At 40.7% G+C, this 24,095-nt stretch overlaps 3 protein-coding genes and 1 pseudogene across 4 annotated transcripts in view; 1 reads left to right on the top strand and 3 right to left on the bottom strand.

Annotated features, from left to right (window-relative positions):
- The window catches only part of LOC311080146 (Fc receptor-like protein 5), a 130,597-nt gene that overhangs the window by 67,513 nt on the left and 38,989 nt on the right, over window positions 1-24,095 (top strand). The gene's annotated exons all lie outside the window — the stretch shown is intronic.
- LOC311080198 (histone H2B-like) lies at window positions 3,024-3,671 on the bottom strand (annotated as a pseudogene). Its single transcript has one exon. The product of its transcript is annotated as a histone H2B-like (transcript).
- On the bottom strand, window positions 4,185-4,586 carry LOC311080212 (histone H4). The gene has a single exon (XM_084110008.1). It carries the CDS (start codon window positions 4,565-4,567, stop codon window positions 4,256-4,258), a length of 312 nt encoding a protein of 103 aa, XP_083966134.1. The 5' UTR covers window positions 4,568-4,586; the 3' UTR covers window positions 4,185-4,255.
- LOC311080177 (histone H2A-like) lies at window positions 8,301-8,815 on the bottom strand. Its single transcript, XM_084109971.1, has one exon. The coding sequence runs from the start codon at window positions 8,739-8,741 to the stop codon at window positions 8,355-8,357; it is 387 nt and encodes a 128-aa protein (XP_083966097.1). The 5' UTR covers window positions 8,742-8,815; the 3' UTR covers window positions 8,301-8,354.

Genomic DNA, 24,095 nt, shown 5'->3' on the forward strand with positions numbered 1-24,095 from the left:
GGCTGTGGATTTGCATAAAATGACTTTATTTTGTGTATTTGTATTTTATGTTTGTTGCTGTTTTAAAACGACTCGTTACCGTGTGCCTGTTCACACCACAAGGACTAATCGGCATCAAACGCACAATAACTGGAATTTAAAACTTCACTATGTGAAGAAACAAATTATCAATAAACTGTTGGACAGATATAGGCTACACTAGGATTTGTGCGCTCGACATTTCTTCGCTTTGTGCCGTGAACTTTTAAATGCGCACTTGTGCAGCGCAGCGCTGAACACTGTGACTCCACGTTTCTTTGAGCACATCATGCTGCACCCGCGATGCGCATACGCGCTTTGTGCGCTCTGTTTTGAAGCGTTTCATATTATCATGGTTTTTCCTATATTTTTTATACCTAGCCTGCACAATACATTTAAAATAAGCATAATTTAATTGTATATTATATTGTATGCACTAAAGCTAGTGAAAACCTATCTCAGGTCCACAATGTCAGATGACAGATTAAGCAATTTAGGCGTTCTAAGTATTGAGTCAAGGAGGGCAAAGGCCTTAAATCTAGATGAATTTGCTGAAATTTTTTGCAAAAAAACACAAAAATCGTAGAATACAGTTAATGTGACTGATTCTGAATATGTAATGCAAATCTAAAAAATATAATGGAAATGAAAATACATTGTTGAATGATTGTAAACATGGTATTTTGCCTGTTAATGCCTACAGTGCAGTGCAGAAAATATGACAACAATAAGGTCTAAATGTAACTGGCCCCTCTAACAGTACAACTGGCCCCAGCTTGGCCACCCCAGTTGAAATGGTCTAGAACCGCCACTGACAAGTGAAATTATTTTAAGGTGGGGTTATGTGTCTTGTATTGTGAAAAGAACTGTGTTTTGTCCTGTGTTGGACATTTCCTTTTTGAATGCTTAAAAATGTATTTATATTCTGCAGTTTTATGAATGTAATGGTTGATATTTCATTATAATACTTGTATAAGCTAAACAACCAATGACTCTACATTCATTTAGTCAAATGCTAATGTTTTGTTTATGGTTTTATGTATGTTTTCAAAAATGTTTGCAGTGAAGGACAGCACATAATGTGTTAATTTAACACGTTTACACATCTTTGTGCTAACCTCTCTGACATATTTACTTTGTTAAAATCATTCACACAATGAATGAGTTAAAATTAACACAAAATGTTGTCTCTAAACTCACCCATAAATGTGTAAAAATTTCACACATCATTTCCAGCATTGGCATGTTTATTTTGTGATATATATGAAATGTTTTAAATAAAAAAATGGTATTTTGTGATAACTTTGTCTAATTGGTTTGTATGTCAGTAGTACTTATGTAGGATAAAAATCAAATTAATCATATATCAAAATTATCAAATCTAATTTATATTTAGTACAAATAAAAATAATTACAGTAGTGTACTGATTAGCTTCGTTTTTACAGTAATGCACTGTTTTACACAAAACTGAAATACGGTTTGGTACTGTAACTCTTAATTACAGTAACTTACTGGCAACAGTGTTGCTAGTAAGTTACTGTAAAAAACCCTTAAAGTCTAACAGTGTGTGTGTGTGTGTGTGTGTGTGTGTGTGTGTGCGTGTGGTGAACGCACTGGTGCCGTTGTACTGTGGTTGTATCATCACTGGTGGTGGTTGAGGAGATTCCCCTGACTGGAATGTAAAGTGCTTTGGGTGTACAGTAGTATAAAAAGCGTTATATAAATGCCTCATTCATTTCATCAGAAAGATCTTCATTTGTGTTCTGAAGATGAACGAAGGTCTGACGGGTTTGTAACGACATGAGGGTGAATAATTAATGGCAGTAACTTCATTTGTGGCTGAACTAACCCTTTAAGAGAGAATATGTGGCTCTTAAAAGAGTCTTTGGGTTCCCTGATCAGACAGCCGAGCTGCTAAACACATTTATGCTCGTGTGAGGGATGATATTTTACGTGAATACTGGAACAGGCCTTCAGCACTAAGCCATGTTTACGTAATAAATAATGCAACCAAAATTTACATCGCAAATATGGAAACATTTGTATTTGTGCTGAGAGTTGTAGTTTAAGTTTCACTTCAAATAAATTTGTTTGACTTAATATAGCCATAAATATAATTTAATATATAAATGTATATACATATCTGTAACTTTGAGCTATTCTGAATAGCCTAATGGTAAAATGTAAAGGATTTGTTGTTGAATTATACTTGACTGTTATTGATGCGGTTAAGACTGACATTTTTTTGTAATAATACAGAAAACGAAACCTTGTCTTTAATGCTATTATGTTTGACATTTAAGAGAGTTTGTGAAATTCTGATAATAATCAAAATATTAAAATAATAAATAAGTTATCAAATAGTATTCAAATAACCTAAATATGTTCTCTTATGGAACATCAGTCGAGACACATTGATTGCTTTGATTTTAGTTGTTCGCTTCTACAAACTGGAAGAAAAGTTGGAAGTAGACATTAAAAGAGCATCATAATAAAAGTGATTGTAAAAGTACATATTTAAATATATGTTTACCTGTGTTATTCAACATGATATCCTCTTCATGAAATGGATTTGACATTAAAGATTTATAAATGAATAAAAACAGACAGAGAGCCTGAACATATTGTTTGACTCTCATATGGGTGTTAATATTCACCCACTATTCTCTTCATTTAAATTACATTTGTAGGTTGACAAGTCAACATTTGTGAACAATTAGTGAAAAATCAATAGTGCAGCGCACAGACCTCTGATATACTAGAGTAAAAAAAAAAAAAACTGATACTGATTCAATCTGTATTTTATGAGGGAAGATGAACTATGTAGTTACACATCAGAAACAAGCTGGATTGTCCAAAAAAAAAAAAGAATTCAAATATAAATGTTAATGAAAATAATGCTTTTGCATTCACAACATTTGCTGAAGACAAAAGCCAATATGCCGTTAGAACAGAAGTTTCTCATCTTAGTCTATAAAAAAAAAAACACAACAGATTTAAAAAGACTTGTGGATTTATTTATTTTTTAAGTGTACTTTTATCTCACAGCAAACATATACAATTAAACCCTTGAAATAAGTCGATTTTATGTTATGACATGAATTTTAGTGTGAGAACGTAAGCCTTGTCTGTGAAACCGGCCATAAATGTTTTATATCTTATTGTTCTACATCATCCCTCTCTATATGTAGATGATTAAATCTACAATACAACTGCTCTTTAAAGATGATATGTGTGGCTCTTAAAATAACCTTTGTGTTGTTGTGTTGAGCTGACTCTACTTGGAGCTGGTGTATTTGGTCACAGCCTTTGTGCCCTCAGACACGGCGTGTTTGGCCAGCTCTCCGGGCAGCAGCAGACGCACGGCGGTCTGGATCTCTCTCGATGTGATGGTGGAGCGCTTGTTGTAGTGAGCGAGACGAGACGCTTCACCGGCGATGCGCTCGAAGATGTCGTTGACGAAAGAGTTCATGATTCCCATCGCCTTGGAGGAGATCCCGGTGTCGGGATGAACCTACTTCAGGACTTTGTACACGTAGATCGCGTAGCTCTCCTTCCTGGACTTTCTGCGCTTCTTTCCGCCCTTGCCGGCGGTTTTAGTGACGGCCTTCTTCGAGCCCTTCTTGGGTGCGGACTTCGCTGGTTCAGGCATGATGAAACTGAAAGAACAATAAAGCTGAATCACTGCAGGCGGGCTTTATGCGCTGCTCTATGCTAATTTCCAAAGGGAAGTACGGCCTTCTCTGATTGCTAGTTTTCCTGAACCAACCCATAGAATGATTTCATTGGCTACATTAAAAGTTCCTTGCCTTGTAGGACACCCAATCACAGGCTTTAAATGTTAATCCCGCCCATCGCCTCATGTCCTACTACCATCCCTCATTACATCATGTTTCTTCGTTTCATTTTCCCGCATTTTTCGTAATGCAATGCACTGTAGTATTACATATTGAAAGTACAATATTGATCATTTCAGTTTAATCAACTTGAAAACAATAAAATACAATTCATACTGCAAAAACATAGATATTAGCATATTTAAAGGCCACATAATGACCAGTGGGAAATGTTACAATAACGATTTTATCACTGAATGTAAAAAAATAATAATAATAATAACTCATAATCTCGTTAAAATCTATTTAATAGTTTTTAACTACTTGGAAACTTGTTCTTTGTGTGTAAATGTGGGTGGCTCTTAAAAGAGCCGTTGGGTTTTTCTTCTTCGTGGATCTCTTAACCCCCGAACCCGTACAGAGTGCGTCCCTGTCGCTTCAGCGCGTACACAACATCCATGGCGGTGACGGTCTTTCTCTTGGCGTGTTCAGTGTAAGTCACAGCATCACGAATGACGTTCTCCAGAAACACCTTCAACACACCGCGAGTCTCTTCATAGATCAGGCCAGAAATACGCTTGACACCGCCACGTCGAGCAAGACGCCGAATAGCGGGTTTAGTGATTCCCTGGATATTATCGCGAAGAACCTTTCGGTGACGCTTAGCGCCTCCTTTCCCGAGTCCTTTACCGCCTTTTCCTCTTCCAGACATGACTGTAGATACTCTTCAATCCACAACAGCAGATGATAGTAAAACCACTGGGGAAGAGGAGTTTATAGTCAGCTAGCGGACCTAGTTGAAACCAAAATAATGGGCGGTTCTAGTTAACGTCACCAGGGGCCTGTACCATGAAGCCGGATTAGGTGGCTAGCCAGCTATGTTTCAGCTTAGTTTCCGCCAACCCTGGGTTTTAGGTACTATGAAAGTAGCTCGGCTTTAATCGGTTTTCGTTGCCATGGTATCTTACGCTGCACGGCTAACCTGCTCCGGGGCAGGTTATGTTCTGGATTCAAGATCTCAGACCGAAGTTTGACCAATCAGCTGAGAGCAAAGAAACATATAGGTGACGTAACTTATTCCAAGTGTCTGTTACAATGACTTCACCTTTTCTTCCAAATCCGGTGGACATCTCAGCGCAAATTGTTTGACGAGCACTTCGTAGAGAAAGAGTTTTTAGCCAGACAAAATCCCCTTGCCTTAACTGATAGTTACTTGTACGAAAGATACAGATTTTCCGCGGAAGGAATGTCTTATCTTTGCGAACTTCTTAAACCGCGCATAAAGAATTTAACACGTCGAATTCATGCACTTACTGTACCGCAAATATTGCGTTGCATTTTTTATTTTTTTATTTGCAAGTGGTACATTCTTGCACGGTGGGTGACGCACAGAAGCTAGGGGAAAACATATGTTTGTCGAACCATTCGCAAGGTGGTCCTTGCTCTGCAGGAGTACATGAAAAGTTTAACTAATAATGTTCCCCGGACATTTATCGACCATGTCCATAAAAGAGGGCTTTTATAAAATTGCCGGTAAGATATATTGATATGGTGACATCACATGAACACTTTTTTTTTTTTCTCAAAAAGCAAATTTCACAAATGTACTATACAATATAATACATGTTAAGAATTATTTTTAATCTTTTTTATTATTCTTCTGATAATCTTATGATAGGATTCCCAAGTCATTGCAACATGTATGCAGTCTATTGCTCCAATCTCCACTGCTCTAGGGAACATGAGGCAGATTATGTTAATAGGAAGTCCTATCACAGCCTTAATGTTCAGGTAGAGATGATGTGAATATGTGAGATGATTATTTTCTGTGAGATGAATCTTTAAATTAATAGTAACTTTAACAGATATAACAATGATCTACTAAACATTTCATCTGCAGACGACTTGTGGTCATGAACATATGATCAAGTTTGGATGCCAAATGGCCTGGCTCCAGTGCTTGTCTCACAAATTTCCCATGAGTCTGTGTTGTGTCAGCGCTTTGAGGAAAGCAAGTTAAATTTGGTACAGTACAAAACACTGTTCATTTAAACTGAGATAGAAAAACCTACACAATAACCCCCTATCATGACCCTCAGACAGGGCCACAGCACTGCTTCAATGTGGCCCTCAGTAAAACCAGAGTGAAGATAGAGATGACCTTTGGCATCCTAAAGGCACATTTCAACTGTGTTCGGCGCTTCAGAGTCACCAGAGCGGGCATCACAGATAGTGGCTGCATGGGCCATTCTGCACAATATAGCCACCAGTAGAAAGGAGCGAGAAACACCACAAAACCAGCTTCTCCCCGATGAAACTGACCCGATCACACTTGACCACCCAGCTGGTGCAGATGTAGATGCAATCACCATACAATATTACACTTAATAAAAGCACATTGAAACTGCAGATAGGTCTCAAACTGTTTTATTGGTTTTGTGGGATGGGAGGGAGAAAGAGAGCAAGAGAAAGTTGCATTAATAAATATTCATACTAAAGTGTTACTTGGTTAAATAAGTTATACTATATATACTATATAACTATATACATACTGAGATCAGTTTTATCCAGCTGTTTGATTTTGTTTGGAGCCTCCTCAGCTCACAGTCAGCTCCTTTAGTGTGCAGTCTAGTTCAAGACTCCTTTTGTACAGGGCCCTGACTGAGTCTGTTTCCACCTGAAACATAATTCCACCACAAACATGATCATTACAAGTTTTCTGGAGGCTCATCAAATCACAAAAAGTTCCTTGACTTCCTACAAACACAGGACTGACTGTAATTTATGTCAAGGGTTTTAAATCCTTACACATTTCTTCTGAAGCCCATTGAGGTAGAGGCCTCAGTTTCTGGGGCAGGTTGTGAAAAATCCTACAAAAGAGATGTGTAAGGGCCAGTCTCTTTTTTTATGCCACACATTCAAATGTTTGCCATAATAAAAAGCCCAGTGCATTCACATCAGCAACTGTCTGAGAACACACAGATAGAGTGTCTTCATCATTTGCTTCACCCTAATAGTGTGTGTGTGTGTGTGTGTGTGTGTGTGAATGTGTGCTAGCTTCAACAGGGACACTGTATTTCCCTCTACTGCAGAAGATACAGTCAGCCATATTTAAAACTTAAAAGTAGTAATGTATTGCACACGTACCCAGTGTTACTTGCTTAGAGGAGCCAGCACCAGGGTCAGATTGTACAGCACCTGTAATCCCATCCATAATCAGCTGTCCCTTATTGCCTACTCAGAGCCAACTCCTCCGCCACAGTGTATTCTGGTTTTCTGAATTTAACTCTTTATTTCTGTTTGCTGCAAACAAGTGTGATAAAATGTTCACAAAAGTAATAAAAGGTTGTGGTAAATACTCTTTGAATTAACTCCTTGAAATAACCTTTGAATTATATTTTTATATTTTGTCTTTATCTGCTGCCAAGAACATTTGGAGTTGGGGTTGCATCTAAAAATCAATGAATATTAATCTTTCTTAGTACATACATGCACATTTTTTATATATTATAAAAATAAGCTATAGGCTATATTACACATATAGGCATACATATATACATACATAATTTTACATAAATATAGAACGTATTTGTTTAACTTACACATTAACAATCAGCAATCTTTCTCCAACAGTCTTCTCTTGCTTTGGCAGCAGAGAACGTATTGTTTCGAGCTTGAAATACATATTTAAATTCATCGTAATTATGAATGATTATCTCTTGCTCCTCCGCAGAAAAATATATCGCTCTCGTCTACCCGCGATTGGTTGTTCAGTGTCGACGTCACTCTTTTACGTGCACGCGCACGTGGAGTAATCATAGCTTGAGGATCAAAGCCTGAGTTGACAAAGAAAGTTGATGAGCTGCATCATGGTACCAATAAAGCCTGATTGCATCGGTTCGGTTTTGTCAACTCAAAACTAATCCTGTAACCCCGAGTTTGTTCAGCTACCTTCATGGTACAGGCCCCAGTTACGCATTTTCAAGTCGAGGTCAGTCTTTTGATGCTGGATACGAGTGGATAGGATTTAAGGAATATTGATAACTGCATAACATATGAAATAAAAATAAATATTATGCATAAACTTTAGTGATAATAATAATAATAATAATAACTACATAAACATAATACAATAACTAAATGTCGTAGCATAACACGAAAATAATAAAATAAAAAACACCTAAACCATCGTTAATTTCGTTTTATACTCTATTGACAGTTGGCCAATGGCGGTGCGCCTCCTGATTTCCCGCTGTCTTCTATAACCGTGCATTACCATTTGTACATAAATCTAATGCAGCGTGTTATATCGGTTTAAAAGGCTCAGGAAACTACATTTATTCATTTATAACATTAACATCGTGGAATACTATAAACTAATTTTATTTTTATGCTGGGTAGTTAATGTTAATAATAATTGGAATGTATCATCACTCTTTCTTGGAGAAATTGTGTGGCTCTTAAAAGAGCCTTTGGTCTGAAGAGAAGCTTCCGTCAGTCTACTTGGCCTTCGCGGGCTTCTCGGTCTTCTTGGGCAGCAGCACGGCCTGAATGTTGGGCAACACACCACCCTGAGCGATGGTCACGCCACCCAGAAGCTTGTTCAGCTCCTCGTCATTGCGCACCGCCAGCTGCAGGTGTCGAGGGATGATGCGGGTCTTCTTGTTGTCCCGAGCGGCGTTTCCAGCCAACTCCAGGATCTCAGCGGTCAGATACTCGAGCACAGCGGCCAAATACACCGGAGCTCCGGCACCGACGCGCTGGGCATAGTTGCCTTTGCGGAGAAGCCTGTGAACACGGCCGACGGGGAACTGCAGTCCCGCCCTGGAAGAGCGACTCTTGGCCTTAGCGCGAGCCTTTCCCCCGGTTTTACCTCTTCCACTCATTGCGGTTTAAGTTTGTTTACGATTAACGAGGGGAACAAATACAATGCGGTTACCAGTTGTGAGGTGACTTATAAAAGAAAGCGTGACAGTCTCCTATTGGTTGAAATCTGAAAACATTCCCAGCCAATCAGTGATCTTCCCTCTGAACACCAAACCCCCCTTTCTGCTACTGACACTCAAACACGTCACGCTGTAGTTTCATTTAAAGCCGCTAGTCTTCCTTTTAATTGGTGATTTTATTTTGATGATGATGATGATGATGATGATGATAAAAATGTGTAATTACAATTTAAACACTTCGGTCATTAAGCATAATAGCTTTAGTTTAATTGTATAAATATGTAAACATGACACTACCGTTCAAAAGTTTGGGGTCAGTAAGATTTTTAATGTTTTTAAAAGAAGTCTCTTCTGCTCACCAAGGCTGCATTTATTTGATTAAAAATACAAACAAAAACAGTAATATTGTGAAATATTATTACAATTTAAAACATGTTTTCTTTGTGAATATACAGTAAAGTGTAATCTATTCCTGTGATCAAAGCTGAATTTTCAGCATCATTACTCCAGTCTTCAGTGTCACATGATCCTTCAGAAATCACTCTAATGTGATGATTTGATGCTCAAGAAACATTTATGATTATTATCAATGTTGAAAACAGTTATTTACATTTTTATTTCATGATGCTATGATGAATAGAAAGTTCAAAAGAACAGCATTTATCTGAAATCTAAAGCTTTTGTAACATTAAACACTACCGTTCAAAAGTTTGGGGTCAGAATTTGAATTTTATTTTTGGGGGAAGAAATAAAATAAATCAATACTTTTATTCATCAAGGATGAGTTAAACTGATCAAAAGTTACAGTAAAGACATTTATAATGTTAGAAAATATTCTATTTAAAATAAATGCTTTTCTTTTGAACTTTCTATTCATCAAAGAATTTAAAAAAAAAATTGTACACAACTGTTTTCAACATTGATAATAATAATGAATGTTTCTTAAGCATCAAATCATCATATTAGAGTGATTTCTGAAGGATCATGTGACACTGAAGACTGGAGTAATGATGCTGAAAATTCAGCTTTGATCACAGGAATAAATTACAGTTTAATTTTAAACAGTCATTTTAAATTGTCATATTATTTCACAATATTAATGTTTTTTGTTGTTGTTGTTGTTGTTTTTATCAAATAAATGCAGCCTTGGTGAGCAGAAGATACTTCTTTTAAAAACATTAAAAAATCTTACTGACCCCAAACTTTTGAACGGTAGTGTATGTATAATATGCATTTATGTATTTATGCATAAATACTTAAGACTTGATCAAAGACTTGATCAAAAACATAACATTCCCAAATGGGCCTGTTCATTTGCTTTCACTTGTAACATAAAGGAAAGCCAATGTCACTTTTGACCAATGAAATAACACTCTTTACTATGAACTAGTGGAGGGCTTTTAAAATAGCTTTATATATATATATATATATATATATATATAAAACAAGAGTTTATTTATTTTTGGCTGCTGTCTTTTTAGGCTTGGCTGCTTTAGGTTTCGCCATTTTGGGTTTGGCTTCCTCTGACTTTTTTGGGCTCTTGGCTGCTTTCTAAGGAGTCGCTGGTTTCTTTGTCTTCTTAAGGCTCTTCGTTGCCTTTTTAGCAGCAGTTTTCTTCACCTTCTTCTGAGATTTCTGAGCGGCGGGTTTCTTTGCTGCTGCAGTTTTGGTCTTCTTAGCGGCAGCGGGTTTCTTGGCTTTAGGAGTCGCTTTCTTGGCGGGTGTTGTCTTGGTCTCGCTCTGTTCTCTTACGAGAGGTTCTCTCGTATTGCGTAAGTAGCTTACGCTTCGGGAAAGTTCTCTTTCTTCGAGATCTGAAGCCAAAAAATTATCCTTAATTTTGCATTTATTGTCAACGCAGTGCAGCAGCAGGCAGACCAAAGCAGGCGGCAACTGCTTAAGCCTACCAGTGAGCCCGGCGTGACGTCACACCCAATGAGGGCGCTTCGTGCCCTCCACACCCTTCTAACCGTCAAGAAGGGTGTGGCCAGTGTGTATATATTGAGGGCTCACAGGCTGAACTCTGATTTTCTTGTCTTCAGCGAAGCTCTTCGCATCGCTGGATCTTGAGAAGCCGCCGCCGTCGAAACCAGCGACCAGCAAGCTTAGGACAGCGCCTGAGGAAGCCGGCCGCCTTCGCCGCCTTCAGCCATCCGTGCCTGCTACGCTATCCGGCGACATATCCTTTTATTACTGCTGTGTGTGTTCGCCCTGCGACACACACTTTCTCTCACTGTTCTAAAAGAGCACGAGGCGTTTTTGTCAAAATGCCTCGTTTTTCCTGCGGCTCGTGCCGCGCCCCGCTCAGCAACGGAGACCGCCACCTCTTCTGCGCTCTCTGCCTGGGCCGCGAGCACGCCGCCACCGCACTCTCTACGGGCGGCTGCCCCGAGTGCGAGGAACTTTCAATGTCGACCCTGCGGGCTCGACTTGAAGTTTTCGACCAAGCTGTCGCTCCGCCTGTCCCTGCCGGGCCGCGCAAGAAGAAGCGCCGCTTGCAGAGACCACCGGAGACTGTTGTGACTGAGGAGCTCGCCGGAACCTCTCCCTCGAGCTTCTCTCTCGCCCTCTCCGCCCCCCCTCTCGGCCGCTCAACCGCCGGCTCTCGCCCGCGCCGCGTCAGGGGATGAGGCGAATGAGATAGACACTCTCCCTCTGTTCGAGCCGCGCTACTGCGCCGCTCACAAGGGATGGCAGAAGCGGATGGTCTCGGAGCGAGCTTCCTCTCCCTCTGTTCGAGCCGCGTAAACTGCACCGCTCACAAGGGATGGCAGAAGCGGACGGTCTTGGAGCTCTCTTTACGTTACAAGAAAGCTACTCCGTCCTCGCGCGTCACTCACCGGCGAAAAGGAGAACAGAGTGTTTTCGTCCCGCTGTGGCCGGACCTACCTCCATTTCTCAGTCCCCTCTTAAGTTCAGGCGACTGGAATTGTTCATATCACAGTGTACGAGTGTATTGTATTCTCCCCTGTGGCTCAGTGGAGGAATCTTAGACTTTCGCGCCAGAGACCCGTGTTCGATCCCGGCTCTCGTGGCAGTTAATAATTTATGCTGTTCACTTCTCCGAGCTCGCGGCCAGCTTTTCTTACATACAGAAAGCGAACCCGCTCTCCCCCTTGTTGGGCCGCGCAGATTGCGCCGTTCACAAGGGATAACAGAGCAGACGGTCACGAGCAACGTTCAGCGCGCGCGCCTCACTCACCGGCGAAAAGAGGAGAGAGAGTGTTTTAGTCCCGCTGTGGCCGGACAAACCGCCAATTCTCACACATTTCTCAGTCCCCTCTTAAGTTCAGGCGGCTGGAAATATTACTATTGCAGTAAACGAGCCTGTTTTATACACGCACGCCTGCAAACGAACATGAGGTCGCTCTCTTATATCTTCGCGCTAACTGAAAGGTAATGTGTTCTCCCCTGTGGTTCAGTGGCAGAATCATAAGCTTTCACGCTAGAGACCCTAGTTCGATCCCGGCTCTCGCGGCAGATAAAATTTATGCTGTTCGCTTCTCCGAGCTCGCGGCCAGTTTTTCTTACTTACAGAAAATGAACCCGCCTCTCGTACCACTCCTACTCATGGTGCTCGAGTATTTATAAGCGTCTAAACACGAGGGAAGAAAAGACGGTTAAGTCCCGCTGCGGCTGGACCACTGTCAAAGCTTCACGCTCTGTCAGTCCCCGTCGCCACGGCTACTGCAGATGTTTACTTCGCAGTCATCGAGCCGGTATATCTACCCGCTCGCCTGCGCGCAACCACCGTTCTCACGGCGACCCAGAGAAATCTCAAATGAGCATAATGTCTGGTTGCACGGCTCACGCCGTATGTGTTTCAAATGCAGTGAATGTGCCCACGTTTCCGTGTTCACCCCTGCACACAAGCACTATAAATCCCGTGTTTCTCACAGAGCCCACTCTCACAAAGCAGGCAGAAGCCGCTCGAGTGTTAAAAGTAGGTCACGTGTCCACCTCACCGTGCCCACACCTACTCACTGCCCGCTCCCCGGTCATGTTTAAAATGTAAGTCCTGTGCCCGCCTTCGAGCGCTCACACATACTAACGAACATTTCGCCCCGACGCCGCCCTCGCGCGTCGCGCCTCACACTATATGTTCCCCGTCCAAGCCGCCGGGACACCGTGTGTAAAACGGCCAGCTATCGCTGCGTGCGATCCGCCGTATCTAAGCACCAAGAGCGCGCGCGCTGCGCCCACCCCTCCGTTTCGAGCTCTCGAGCCCGCGACGCGCGGCGATCAGAGCCCGGAGGCCATTCTGCCCCTGGCTTCACACTCTAAGCGTGGGAAGCTATTCCAGGCGCATCAGAATGGGTGCTAAGCACAGTAAAAAAGGGCTATACTCTGCAGTTCGCTTGCCGCCCCCTGCGCTTTCGGCGCATACCGAGACGAGAGTGAATGGAGAAGTAGCACATCTACTTCGAGCAGAAATAGCTACACTTCTGTGCAAAGGGGCTATAGAACCGGTTTCCCCTTCTATGAGCGAGTCGGGCTTTTACAGCCGTTATTTCCTCGTTCCCAAGAAGGACGGAGCTCTCAGACCAATTTTGGATCTAAGATGTTTGAACAAGGCTCTTATGAGAAGACCGTTCAAAATGCTCACAACCGGGCAAATTCTCGCGCAAATTCGCCCGAGGGACTGGTTTATATCTCTTGATCTAAAAGACCTTTCAGATCCAGATAATACCCCGTCAAAGGCCATTCTTGAGATTCGCCTTCGACGGTCAGGTATATCAGTACACCGTCCTGCCTTTCGGCCTGTCGTTGGCACCCCGTACATTTACGAAGTGCATGGACACGGCTCTCGCTCCCCTGAGGGGTCGGGGAATGCGAATTCTGAACTACTTGGACGATTGGCTAATTCTAGCACAGTCAGAGGCCGAACTCATCGCCCACAGAACAGTGCTTCTAAGCCACCTGGACAGCCTGGGGCTCACGGTCAACTGGACCAAGAGCTCATTAGTGCCCAGTCAATCAACCTCTTTTCTGGGTTTGGATCTGGACACTGTGGCAATGACGGCCCGCCTGTCGACACAGCGCGCGCGCTGCATTCGACACCTGGCCGCGTCCTTCCAGCCGGGCAGCACCGCACCTCTCAAGACATTTCAGAGGATGCTGGGTTGTATGGCTTCAGCTGCAGCAGTGCTTCAGCTGGGTCTGTTACGTATGCGCCCGCTACAACGCTGGCTGAATGCCCGAGTGCCTCACAGAGCCTGGGCTTCTGGCGGCATTCGAATCAGAGTGACTCAGAGCTGCGTTTTCAGCACTGAAGCCCTGGTTAGCAGCCGACTGGTACCAGCGGGGAGTGACAATGGGAGCCATCTCACACCGCAAAGTTATCTCGACGGACGCTTCCACCTCAGGTTGGGGTGCTCTTTCGAGGGCAAACCGGTCTTTGGCCTGTGGTCAGACCAGGAGAAATGCCTCCACATAAACTGTTTGGAGATGATAGCGGTCGAGAACGCGCTCAAGCGCTTCCTCCCATTCATACAGGATCACCATGTGCTAGTCCGCTCGGACAACATGTCCGTGGTATCCTATGTGATCCGACAGGGCGGTGTCAGATCCAGGAACCTGTGCAAGCTGACAGAACGCCTTCTCGTGTGGGCTCACCGCTCGTTGCGCTCGCTGAGAGCCGCGCACGTGCCGGGCCACCTGAATGTCGGTCCAGACAGACTGTCCAGAGACATCATTCCCCCGGGAGAATGGTCCCTGCAACCCCAGACAGTCCAGTTTCTCTGGCGCCTATTCGGCAGAGCGGAGGTCGACCTCTTTGCGTCGAGAGACAACGCTCATTGCCCGAAATTTTTCTCGAAAAGCGAGGACGCGCTGTCCCAGACCTGGCCCAGCCTCCCGCTGTACGCTTTTCCCCCGATCTCCCTGTTACCACAGGTTTTAACAAGGATCAGGGAAACACAGCACCCAGTGCTCCTTATAGCCCCGCGCTGGGAGAACCAGATTTGGTACCCAGAGCTGGTGAGGCTGTCGCACTCACCTCCATGGCCGATCCCGGTGAGAAAGGATCTCCTCTCTCAAGCCGGTGGGTCAATCTGGCATCCCCATCCGGAGCGATGGTCTCTGCATGCATGGGTAATCAACGGATACCCGTTGACCTGCCAGAAGGGGTCGTGAACACGATCATGCAGTCTAGAGCTCCCTCCACGAGACGGCTCTATGCGTCTAAGTGGTCTGTGTTCTCTAAATGGTGCGCTACTAAGAGCTTTGATCCACGCACATGTGGGGTTCCGCAAGTGCTCTCCTTCCTACAGGAGCTGTTGGAAAAGGGCAGGTCCCCTTCCACGCTCAAAGTGTATGTGGCGGCTATTGCAGCGTTCGCTGAGGCGACGCGCAGCCGGGCAATCGGAAGGAATGAGCTTATTATCCGTTTCCTCAGAGGAGCCAGGCGGATGAATCCCCCGCGGCCCCCCTCGGTTCCTATCTGGGATCTGTCCTTGGTCCTGGAGGCCCTGAAGGCTTTTCCTTTTGAACCGCTTGAATCTGTGGATCCTAAGTACCTTTCGCTCAAAACCGTTTTTCTGATAGCTCTGTCTTCAGTAAAACGCGTGGGGGATCTGCACGCGCTATCTATTAGCCCTGCATGTCTTGAGTTCGGACCGAATGACTCTAAAGTCATTCTTAGACCGAGACACGGGTATATTCCCAAAGCGCCCTCATTGGGTGTGACGTCACACCGGGCTCACTGATAGGCTTAAGCAGTTGCCGCCTGGCAGCCAATGAGCACGCTTATACAGCTTGCTTTGGTCTGCCTGCTGCTGCACTGCGTTGACAATAAATGCAAAATTAAGGATAATTTTTTGGCTTCAGATCTCGAAGAAAGAGAACTTTCCCGAAGCGTAAGCTACTTACGCAATACTCGTTCCCTCTTCTAGAGAGAACCGAGGTTACATTAGGTAACCGAGTACGTTTTTCCGGTGCATGAGGGAGAACGCCGTAGAGACCTAAATGTAGGCTTCGAATGAAGCTGAAAACGTTAAATGTATTTATTTAAGTGTTTATTTCATTTCCTTATACAAAAGTAATTTCTTGAAAAATAAAATTGAAAAGCTAAAATAACAAATAGGTTATTCATAACTTATTCGGTTTAAGTTCTGCTTAATACATTGCAGTTTTTGAGTTAATATCACATATTTTATTAAGTTAAACTAACTTTTTTTAAAAATAAGTTAAATGTACTCATTTAGTTTAGTAACTTTCAGTGTTAGGTTTTACAGTGAGGAGTTCGAGTTCCTATATCAAAAGTTGCATTAACTAGATACCAAGCGGCAACATTCTAATCTGAAAAATGAAGCCTACCCGGAAGTGCGAAAAACTGCAATACATCGAAAATCCGCTAGAGGGAGGTCCCAAAAGGGAGCAAATGTCCATAGACCCTCATGTTAAAATGTCCGTTTTCACAGCATAAATTCATGTTTTTACAGGTTGGTCCCATGGACTTTTATTGTATTTTTCGATAGGTTCCGAGTGCCTGACAACTGTGAGGGCTGTGAATTTTTTTCTAACTCGTTAGTTTAGATCGTATTTAGATATAAAATGTATGACAAATAAGGGCGTGGTTAACTTTGATTGACAGCTTGATTGACAGCTGATAACGAGCATAGGCTGCGCCAAGGAGAATGACAACCTAAGACGCGCCATTTTTTAACACAGTTGAAATATAATACTACTGTTTTTGAATCATGAAATGTAGTTTTAAGAGTTTTTCAGGCGAGAATGTAGTTGTTTAAAGCTCAAATCTGTGGTTTATTTATAAAGATTTATGAAAATTTTATCCAGGTTGTGAGATCCAGCGATGACCGGGCGCTCGGCGCTCATGTACCCCGCCTGGAACAGCCTTTCCTCGGCTAGTCGTTCTGACGTTTGCCGCTGACTCTGGCGTCTCTGTAGTGGTTAAATATGAGATATAATTCGTCTTGTGTATATCTAACGGGCGATTTTTGGTCACGTGAATCTATAATTTGTTCCCTGGCCAATCGTTTTGGAACGAATATAAGTGAATATAATCAATTGAATATAATCAATACGCGTTGCCTGAACCACATTTGTGTGGCTATAATGTTTAAGATTTCTTTAAATGAAAACGAGAAGAGTTAGTATGGTGTTTTATAACATTTCGTTGTCTAAAATATACAAACCGGAGTAGCAGAGCGAGCTGAGTGACGCGCGCTGCGTCCTTTACCCATATATGGATTGGCCAGAAGGTGGGCAGGGTTAGGATTTCCCAAGATTTTCCAAGATGGCGCCGCCCATACCCCCATAAACGGCTTCAAAACCGTTCTTCAGAAAGTCTATGGGTGACGTCACAGACGCTTTGTCCATATTTTTTACAGTCTATGCTATACCCAGTGTAATGATTAGAAGAGTACGTTTGTCAACGTTGCTAGCTGTATGTGTATGAAGCCAAATGATCTGCCAGCTAACAGCAGACTATGGAAGCTTGTTTCCGCCACAGAGTGAAAAATAAAAAAGGTAATTGCGACTTTTTAATCTCACAATTCTGACTTTTTATCTCAGAATTACGTGATATAAAGTCGCAATTGCAGGTTATAAAGTCAGAATTGCGTGATATAAAGTCGCCGTTGTGTGTTAAGTCAAAATTGCGTGTTATAAAGTCAGAATTATGAGATATAAAGTCGCAATTGCGTGTTATAAAGTCAGAATTGCGAGATATAAACTATTCTGAAGTAAAAAAAAAAAACTTCACTTTTTTTCCCCTTAGAATTGGACTTTATATCTCACAATTGTTAGTTTATATATATATTAATTTTCTTAATTTAGAATCCTGCATCATGGAGAGAAAAAGAGAAAAAAATAACTTGTAACTTTGTTGCTCCAGAGTTAGAGGTTTACCTGTTAGATTATTACCACTTCTCCAGACACCACTACAATACTGGGCCTAGCCCAAACCATGAAAAACATCCCAAGACCATTATCCCACCTTCAACATTGGTCCATGTAATTTTGCCTACAGTATATAGTGTAGCAAGGTAGTCTACAGAATTTTTAATAATTTAATCATTTAATTTTAGAGGACCCCCCAAGAGTCCTAAGTCATTTCGAACCCTGCTTATAACTCAGTTCAGAATGACACCAGAGTTTCCACCAAGGCAGAACGGTTTTAACTCTTGTAGCTGTTGTGTATTAGTTTTCTATACTGATTACATTGAATTTGTGTAGGATTAGATTTTGTACCTAATCTTGCATATTTATCTCAATATATAGGCTAATCATAATCTGTTGAACACTTATTATAGTTTTTTCTATATGCATTTTTTTTTAGGTTTAATGACCATAAAAGTGATATCAACCAATGTTGGCAGGCCTTTAAATAAATGTCATCATTGTTCACAGTCTAAATGAGTTCAGTTTCTCTCAGGTGGTTTAGCAGTAACTTTATAGCAGAAGTCACAGTATGTTGTGGGTTGTTTCCAAAAGCAGCCGTTCTTATATAGTGGGTCTAACTTTTCAGAGGCGATGGGTGGGAGAAAACTGAAATTAGATTCACAGCAAAACACATCACTTACATTTTCACATGTTGCAGAGGCTTCTTTCGGCTCACTGAAGATGTAATCACTTTAGCAGCTGCTTGTAGAGCGAATATGACTGTTAAAGTCTTTAGTTTAAGAGGCTTTGTTAAAAAGGTCATTAGTTATAAACCTTCTGATTAAATTTAATATCATATATATATTGATAATGTATATTTCATCTGTGTTTTGGTGTAATTTAATTGCAAAAGTATTCGTTCTTGAGGTACATTTTAAAGTTGTAAACAACATAATGCGCATGAAGCCCAGACAGATTCACTGACAGAAAAACTGTTTACGGTTTACTCTAATGTATGACACAGCAAGTTTGTTTTTCTTTAATTATTAATCTCATGTCTGTATTCATCATGTGTCTATTTTAAATTAGTCTGTGTAAGTGGCCACTGGAGGCCGCTAGAGGTAATGCATTCACAGTCAGGTCATTCATGTGACTGGGTTGGAGCAGAGAATGTCTAATAGGAAGAGAATTGGCACTCTCTGCTTACTTCCGGTTTCTGGACTGGCTGCAGTAACACGTCTCTGTCCATGCGGGGGCGCTCGCAGGCGAGTGCAGAATGAATGGAGGTCTATGGCGAAATACCCCTCAAAATCCACTTTTCTCAGGATATAATTTTTTGTCTAGTAATTTGAATGTTGTATTCGAAAGGAGATGCAAAGAAATTACACATTGCTGGGTGTTAGATTTTTTAGAGTCACTTATTTGCTTTAAAAAGTCTTTTAAAATGTCAATGACGTCACACACATCATACGACCAGAGATACTGCTTCACGGCAATCCTTCACTCACTCTGGTGAGTTCGCGCTCTGCACTTTCTTTTCTCTCGAGGCATCGACAACACAGCTGACACAGGTAAATACACGTGCTAGAAGAGTTTTTGTTTTGTTTGTTTCTGGTCCCGCTTCGGATGCCACGATGCCATCAAGCGGTATCTCTGGTCGTAATCAGTCCTTCACTGACCAATCAGCGTTCATTAGCAGAATGCTAGCGTGTTATGGGCAACAACAACTCAACCTGTAAGAAATCGAAAGGACATAAGTTCCTGTTCATTCAACTTTCGACCTATAACCCATGTTGAACTTGCAAAACCTACAATAAAATCTGAGATTTCTCAACGGCAATCGGGTGAAAGAGACACATTTAGCCGTCTAGCCCCATAGACTCCCATTCATTCTGCACTCGCCCGCGATCACCTCCAGTGGAATTCTAATGGAACTGCAACCAAGATCGATACAATGGGGCTAATAGGAAGTGCCAAGGCTCTCCGTAGACGGGCTCTGGTTGGAGGCTGTGAGCGCAGGATCCTGTATGGCTGATCAACAGTTTGCTCTTGCCTGATTTCTCTCATCTCAGAAGCTCAGGGACATATTTCAGAGACCTTCAAGCTAGCGGCTAATTCAAGAAAGCAGCAAGTCTAAAGTTTGTACCCTGAGGTGTGTATTATTTGGCTCCATAAGGAAAGGCTTTAAGGATGTAAAATGTCTATATTGACTGTTGCTGGAAATTGTTTTGTTGTGTATCTTGTACCAGGAAAGCTGCATGTGTTAAGTGAGAAAATTATTGTTTCATGTGTTGTTATTTTTAATGTTAATTGCACATATCCACAAATGCATGATGATGCACTGTAAAAGAGGTGAGGATTTACTTTTATTTTTATTTTATTTTTTTTGTAAAAAAAAAAAAAACCCTGCTAATATCTGAGATATGTGGTGACAAATAAACGGGTTATTCCCAAATATCTACTGACGGAGTCTCTTTCCGGACACCCTGTGGAGGGTTTCAAACTTAACCGGCAATTTACCTAAAGATGATTGTGCTTTCAACAGCCAACCTATTTTATATATACATACATACACACACATACATACATACACACACACACACACACACACACATACATATACAAGGCCTAAGAGTTGAGCTCATAGTCGTGGTTTGACTTCTGCTCTGTTTCTGCTCTGTGGTTTTAACCAGAGTAGTGGAAACTTTTATGCACAATCTGCATCTTTAGTTTCATAAACCTCAAATTATCATCACAAGGTCAATTTTCATTGACTTCCCTTTTTTAGAAATCCAAAACCATGTTAATTCTTCTCTAAAAGGAGGGCAGTGAGAAAGGGTTGTCTAGAAGTGATGAGAGATGTCACTTCTTAACTGCCCTTTCCCACTATATCCTTTTAGAGAATACATAAACATGGTTTTAACCCTCTAACGGCATGAATTGTTATTTTGCGAGGGAAAAAAATTCACCCCATTTTTTTGGGAGCTTGGGGGTCCATGATAATATATTCATCATAAAATGTGTCCAGCCAATCACAAAGTAGTTTAAATTAGGTGGTTGCTAGGGTGTTCTGGGTGGTTGCTAGGGTGTTCTGGGTGGTTTCTAGGGTATTCTGGGTGGTTGCTATGCTGTTAGGCGGTTGCTATGGTGTTCTGGGTGGTTGCTATGCTGTTAGGCGGTTGGCGGCAATTTTCGATGTTTGCTAGGGTGTTCCTGGCGGTTGCACACACACATACATACAGTAACTCACTCACACACGCACAGACACACTCACTAACTCACATACACTCAAACATGCACACACGCTCACACACATTAACTTGCTCACACACACTCATTTCACCGAACAGACATGTCAGCTGATATTATATATCTTTTTTATTTTTATTTTTATTTATTATTATTATTATTATTAAAAAAATAAAAAAATAAGTAAAGGAGCAGTGTGAGGTCCAAAAAGGTAGTTTGCTGCCTGAGATAAACATCATGCCATCTTGTTGTGGACAATTATCAGTTCATTTGTACATTTGAGTTCATATTGAGTCTCTGATCATTTGAAATGAATGTAGTAAAAGATAAGTGAAATATTTTATAATGAGTATCTTTGTTTACTTTCTTAGAAACAATCACACTGGGCTTTAAATGTTGACAAATTGCTGCAAATTATGTGAAAAAGAATGAAAACACTTTCATGACGAAGATTTTTATCTCATATTACAGAAATAATGTTTTTAATAAAATAAAAAAGGATGGAAAATATGCAGATTCTGCCAGGATTTAATGACATTAGATTACTTGTTTATTCAATCCTCATGTAAAACTAGCTTTATTAAACAAACAAGCTATTTCAAATGCATCCACTTTATCAGCAACAGGGATTGTGATGTTGACTGCAGATCGCTGGTCGACAGCTTGTGTGTTTCAGGGTCCTAATGTTCTCCAGATTCAGGGTCTGTTAACACACATTAAGGAAACTTTTTAAAGGTCAGGACTCATTTTCCAAAAGGGCCTATTAACTTTATTAACTCACTACTACTAACCCTAACCCTAATTTAAAGAAGCTCTGGCCTTTTGTGATTCTGTTTCTCCAACATCTCTTCAGCTCCATCGAGTCGAGGCCTGTTATACTGAGAGCCGAAGCGCTGAGGAACAGAAAACACCTTTGACCAGCAGCATTTTAGTTTTTATGGAACGACACTTTATGATATAAAAGGCTGTATATTTCATTCACTGATATGTTGTAGAGTTACATTAGACACACATTAGATGTCACGTGGTGATTTCTCTTTAATCACTGTCTGTCTTCTATGTGTGACTGTGAACGAACACAATAACAGTGAGAACAATCTCCATCAGAACTGATCTGGAAAATATGATTTTAAGTAGATGAACAGAGCTGTGACAACTGGAATAAATTAGTAGCTAAATATCTTAGACTGGATCTCTCTTTTCTTTACCTGTGTATTTCTGTGTAGAGTTTTGTCTCCTCCTCCCTCATCTCTTCTTTCAAACACAGGAAGTGTGTGTTTTAACACTCAGCGCTGTTAACACAGTCTATTAACGTGACAGTATGGGCTCCAGTGCACTGCCTCTCATCTGTGAGTATTTGATCATATTCTTTACTATCTTCTGTTTTCTGTTCCTAATGCATTGTATTCAGCCAAAGATGGGATATAATAATGATTGTTGTGTAGGAGAGTCTATGAATCCACAGTCTCACTGCTTATTGTATTATTTATTGATCAGATTCAATGTGATGATGTTATGTGTTGATCAGATAAAGAGGTTTATGATGCATTTATCTGTGTGATGATGCGTGTGAAAGATGGAGGCAATGTGTGTTTGTATTTTTGCTTTGATGTTGTAACATCTTTCTTCCTATTTCACGTAGTTGAGATAACCCATACAGAAAAAAATATATATTGAAATATATTTTAAAGTGTCAAAAATATATGTGGCATATATTCCAAATACACTGAAATATATTTGCATTGTTGTTCACATATATTTATCATTTTGAAATATATTCTGAAATATAACAAAAATATATGATGTTAGGGTGTGAAATATATTTACATTTATAACATGTAATGTAAAATATATGACAAAATATATGGTCATAAAATGTTTAGCTTGCTAAAGAAGGGTCGAAAATGTATTTTGATCATAGTAATTCCTCTACCTTTTCCCCTATACACAACAGTAGGCTACCATATTTCACTACTGTATTATGACACACAGCTATAATAAATACTGTACTTACATTTAAATGACTGCAATGTAAAATGACAGATAGTTGCTTTCCTAGGACTATTAGGCCATATTAGGTGGCACGTACCTAACACTAAGTGCAATTATTAGATTTATTGTTGTTTTATTGACATCTTTCCTGAAGTCATTTAAATATTGAAAATATGCACAATATTTATGATGCAAGTATAACAGTGACACTCCAACAGTGAAGTGTTTGTTTGTGAAAATGTTAACTTTTTAAATTTCAAAATATATATCAAATGAAACAATTTGCAAAAGTTAAAACATATATGAACATATATGTTGTTAGTAAATATATTGACATATAAATATATTCACATAGGCTATTTAACTAAAATATATTTTCAAAAAAATAGTAAATATTTAACTAAAATATATTTATTGGGCCAATTTCGAATATTTGCATATATTCCAAAAATATATTTCAAATATATTTCTTTGTGTATGGGAAATCAGATGTATTTGTGTTGATGTGAGTTAGTGTTGAATGATGCTGTATCTTTAAATAATCTCTCCATCAGAGACTCAGAGAGTTTGAGAACAGAGACCGAACACACACTCATCTTCTCTATCACTTCTCTTTCTCTCTGACTCTCTTATAGAGAAATAACTGCAAAATGAATTTGGCCAATTAAATTTCATTTTTTAAACAAACAGTTTATCAAACAAAGTAGAGCTTTTCTCAGAGCTAACTTCTCTTTTCTGAGACACGTTTCAGTTTTTTTTAACCAGTTCGCCTGAACTTCATATTTAGTTGTTGTGTGAAGTCAGTTCACACGTGTGTCAGAATAACCACAGGTTTCCAGATCAAGTTCATGACGTCGACATATGAACATAGTATCTCAGACTTTTGTTGTCCTTTTATATATATTTATTTATTCATATTTTAGCAACGCTAATACATTTTATTTTGACAAATGTCTTGATTGAAAACTATGCTTGAGCTATATTTATTTAAATAGCAAATATACTGATACATGTTTAATGTGGTTTAAGGGCTTTTTCACACTAGTTTGTTTGAGAGACTGCGAGCGGTCAACACATTAAACTACTGTGGTCAGAATATGGTTTGTTTTTGGGTCCTTTTAGGAGGAACTGAGATCATTTAGTGTTGACGTATGAATTATTTCTGCCGAGGCGAGAGCTCTTGAAGTGCTGAAACACACGAGGTGTGAA

The sequence above is a fragment of the Abramis brama genome (genome assembly GCF_963993115.1).
Source record: "Abramis brama genome assembly, chromosome: 3".
Classification (NCBI taxonomy): Eukaryota; Metazoa; Chordata; class Actinopteri; order Cypriniformes; family Leuciscidae; genus Abramis; species Abramis brama.

What these genes read in the sequence shown, in the direction of transcription:
- LOC311080212 (XM_084110008.1), bottom strand. Translation starts at nt 4,567, where the DNA reads ATGTCTGGAAGAGGAAAAGGCGGTAAAGGACTCGGGAAAGGAGGCGCT.
- LOC311080177 (XM_084109971.1), bottom strand. Translation starts at nt 8,741, where the DNA reads ATGAGTGGAAGAGGTAAAACCGGGGGAAAGGCTCGCGCTAAGGCCAAG.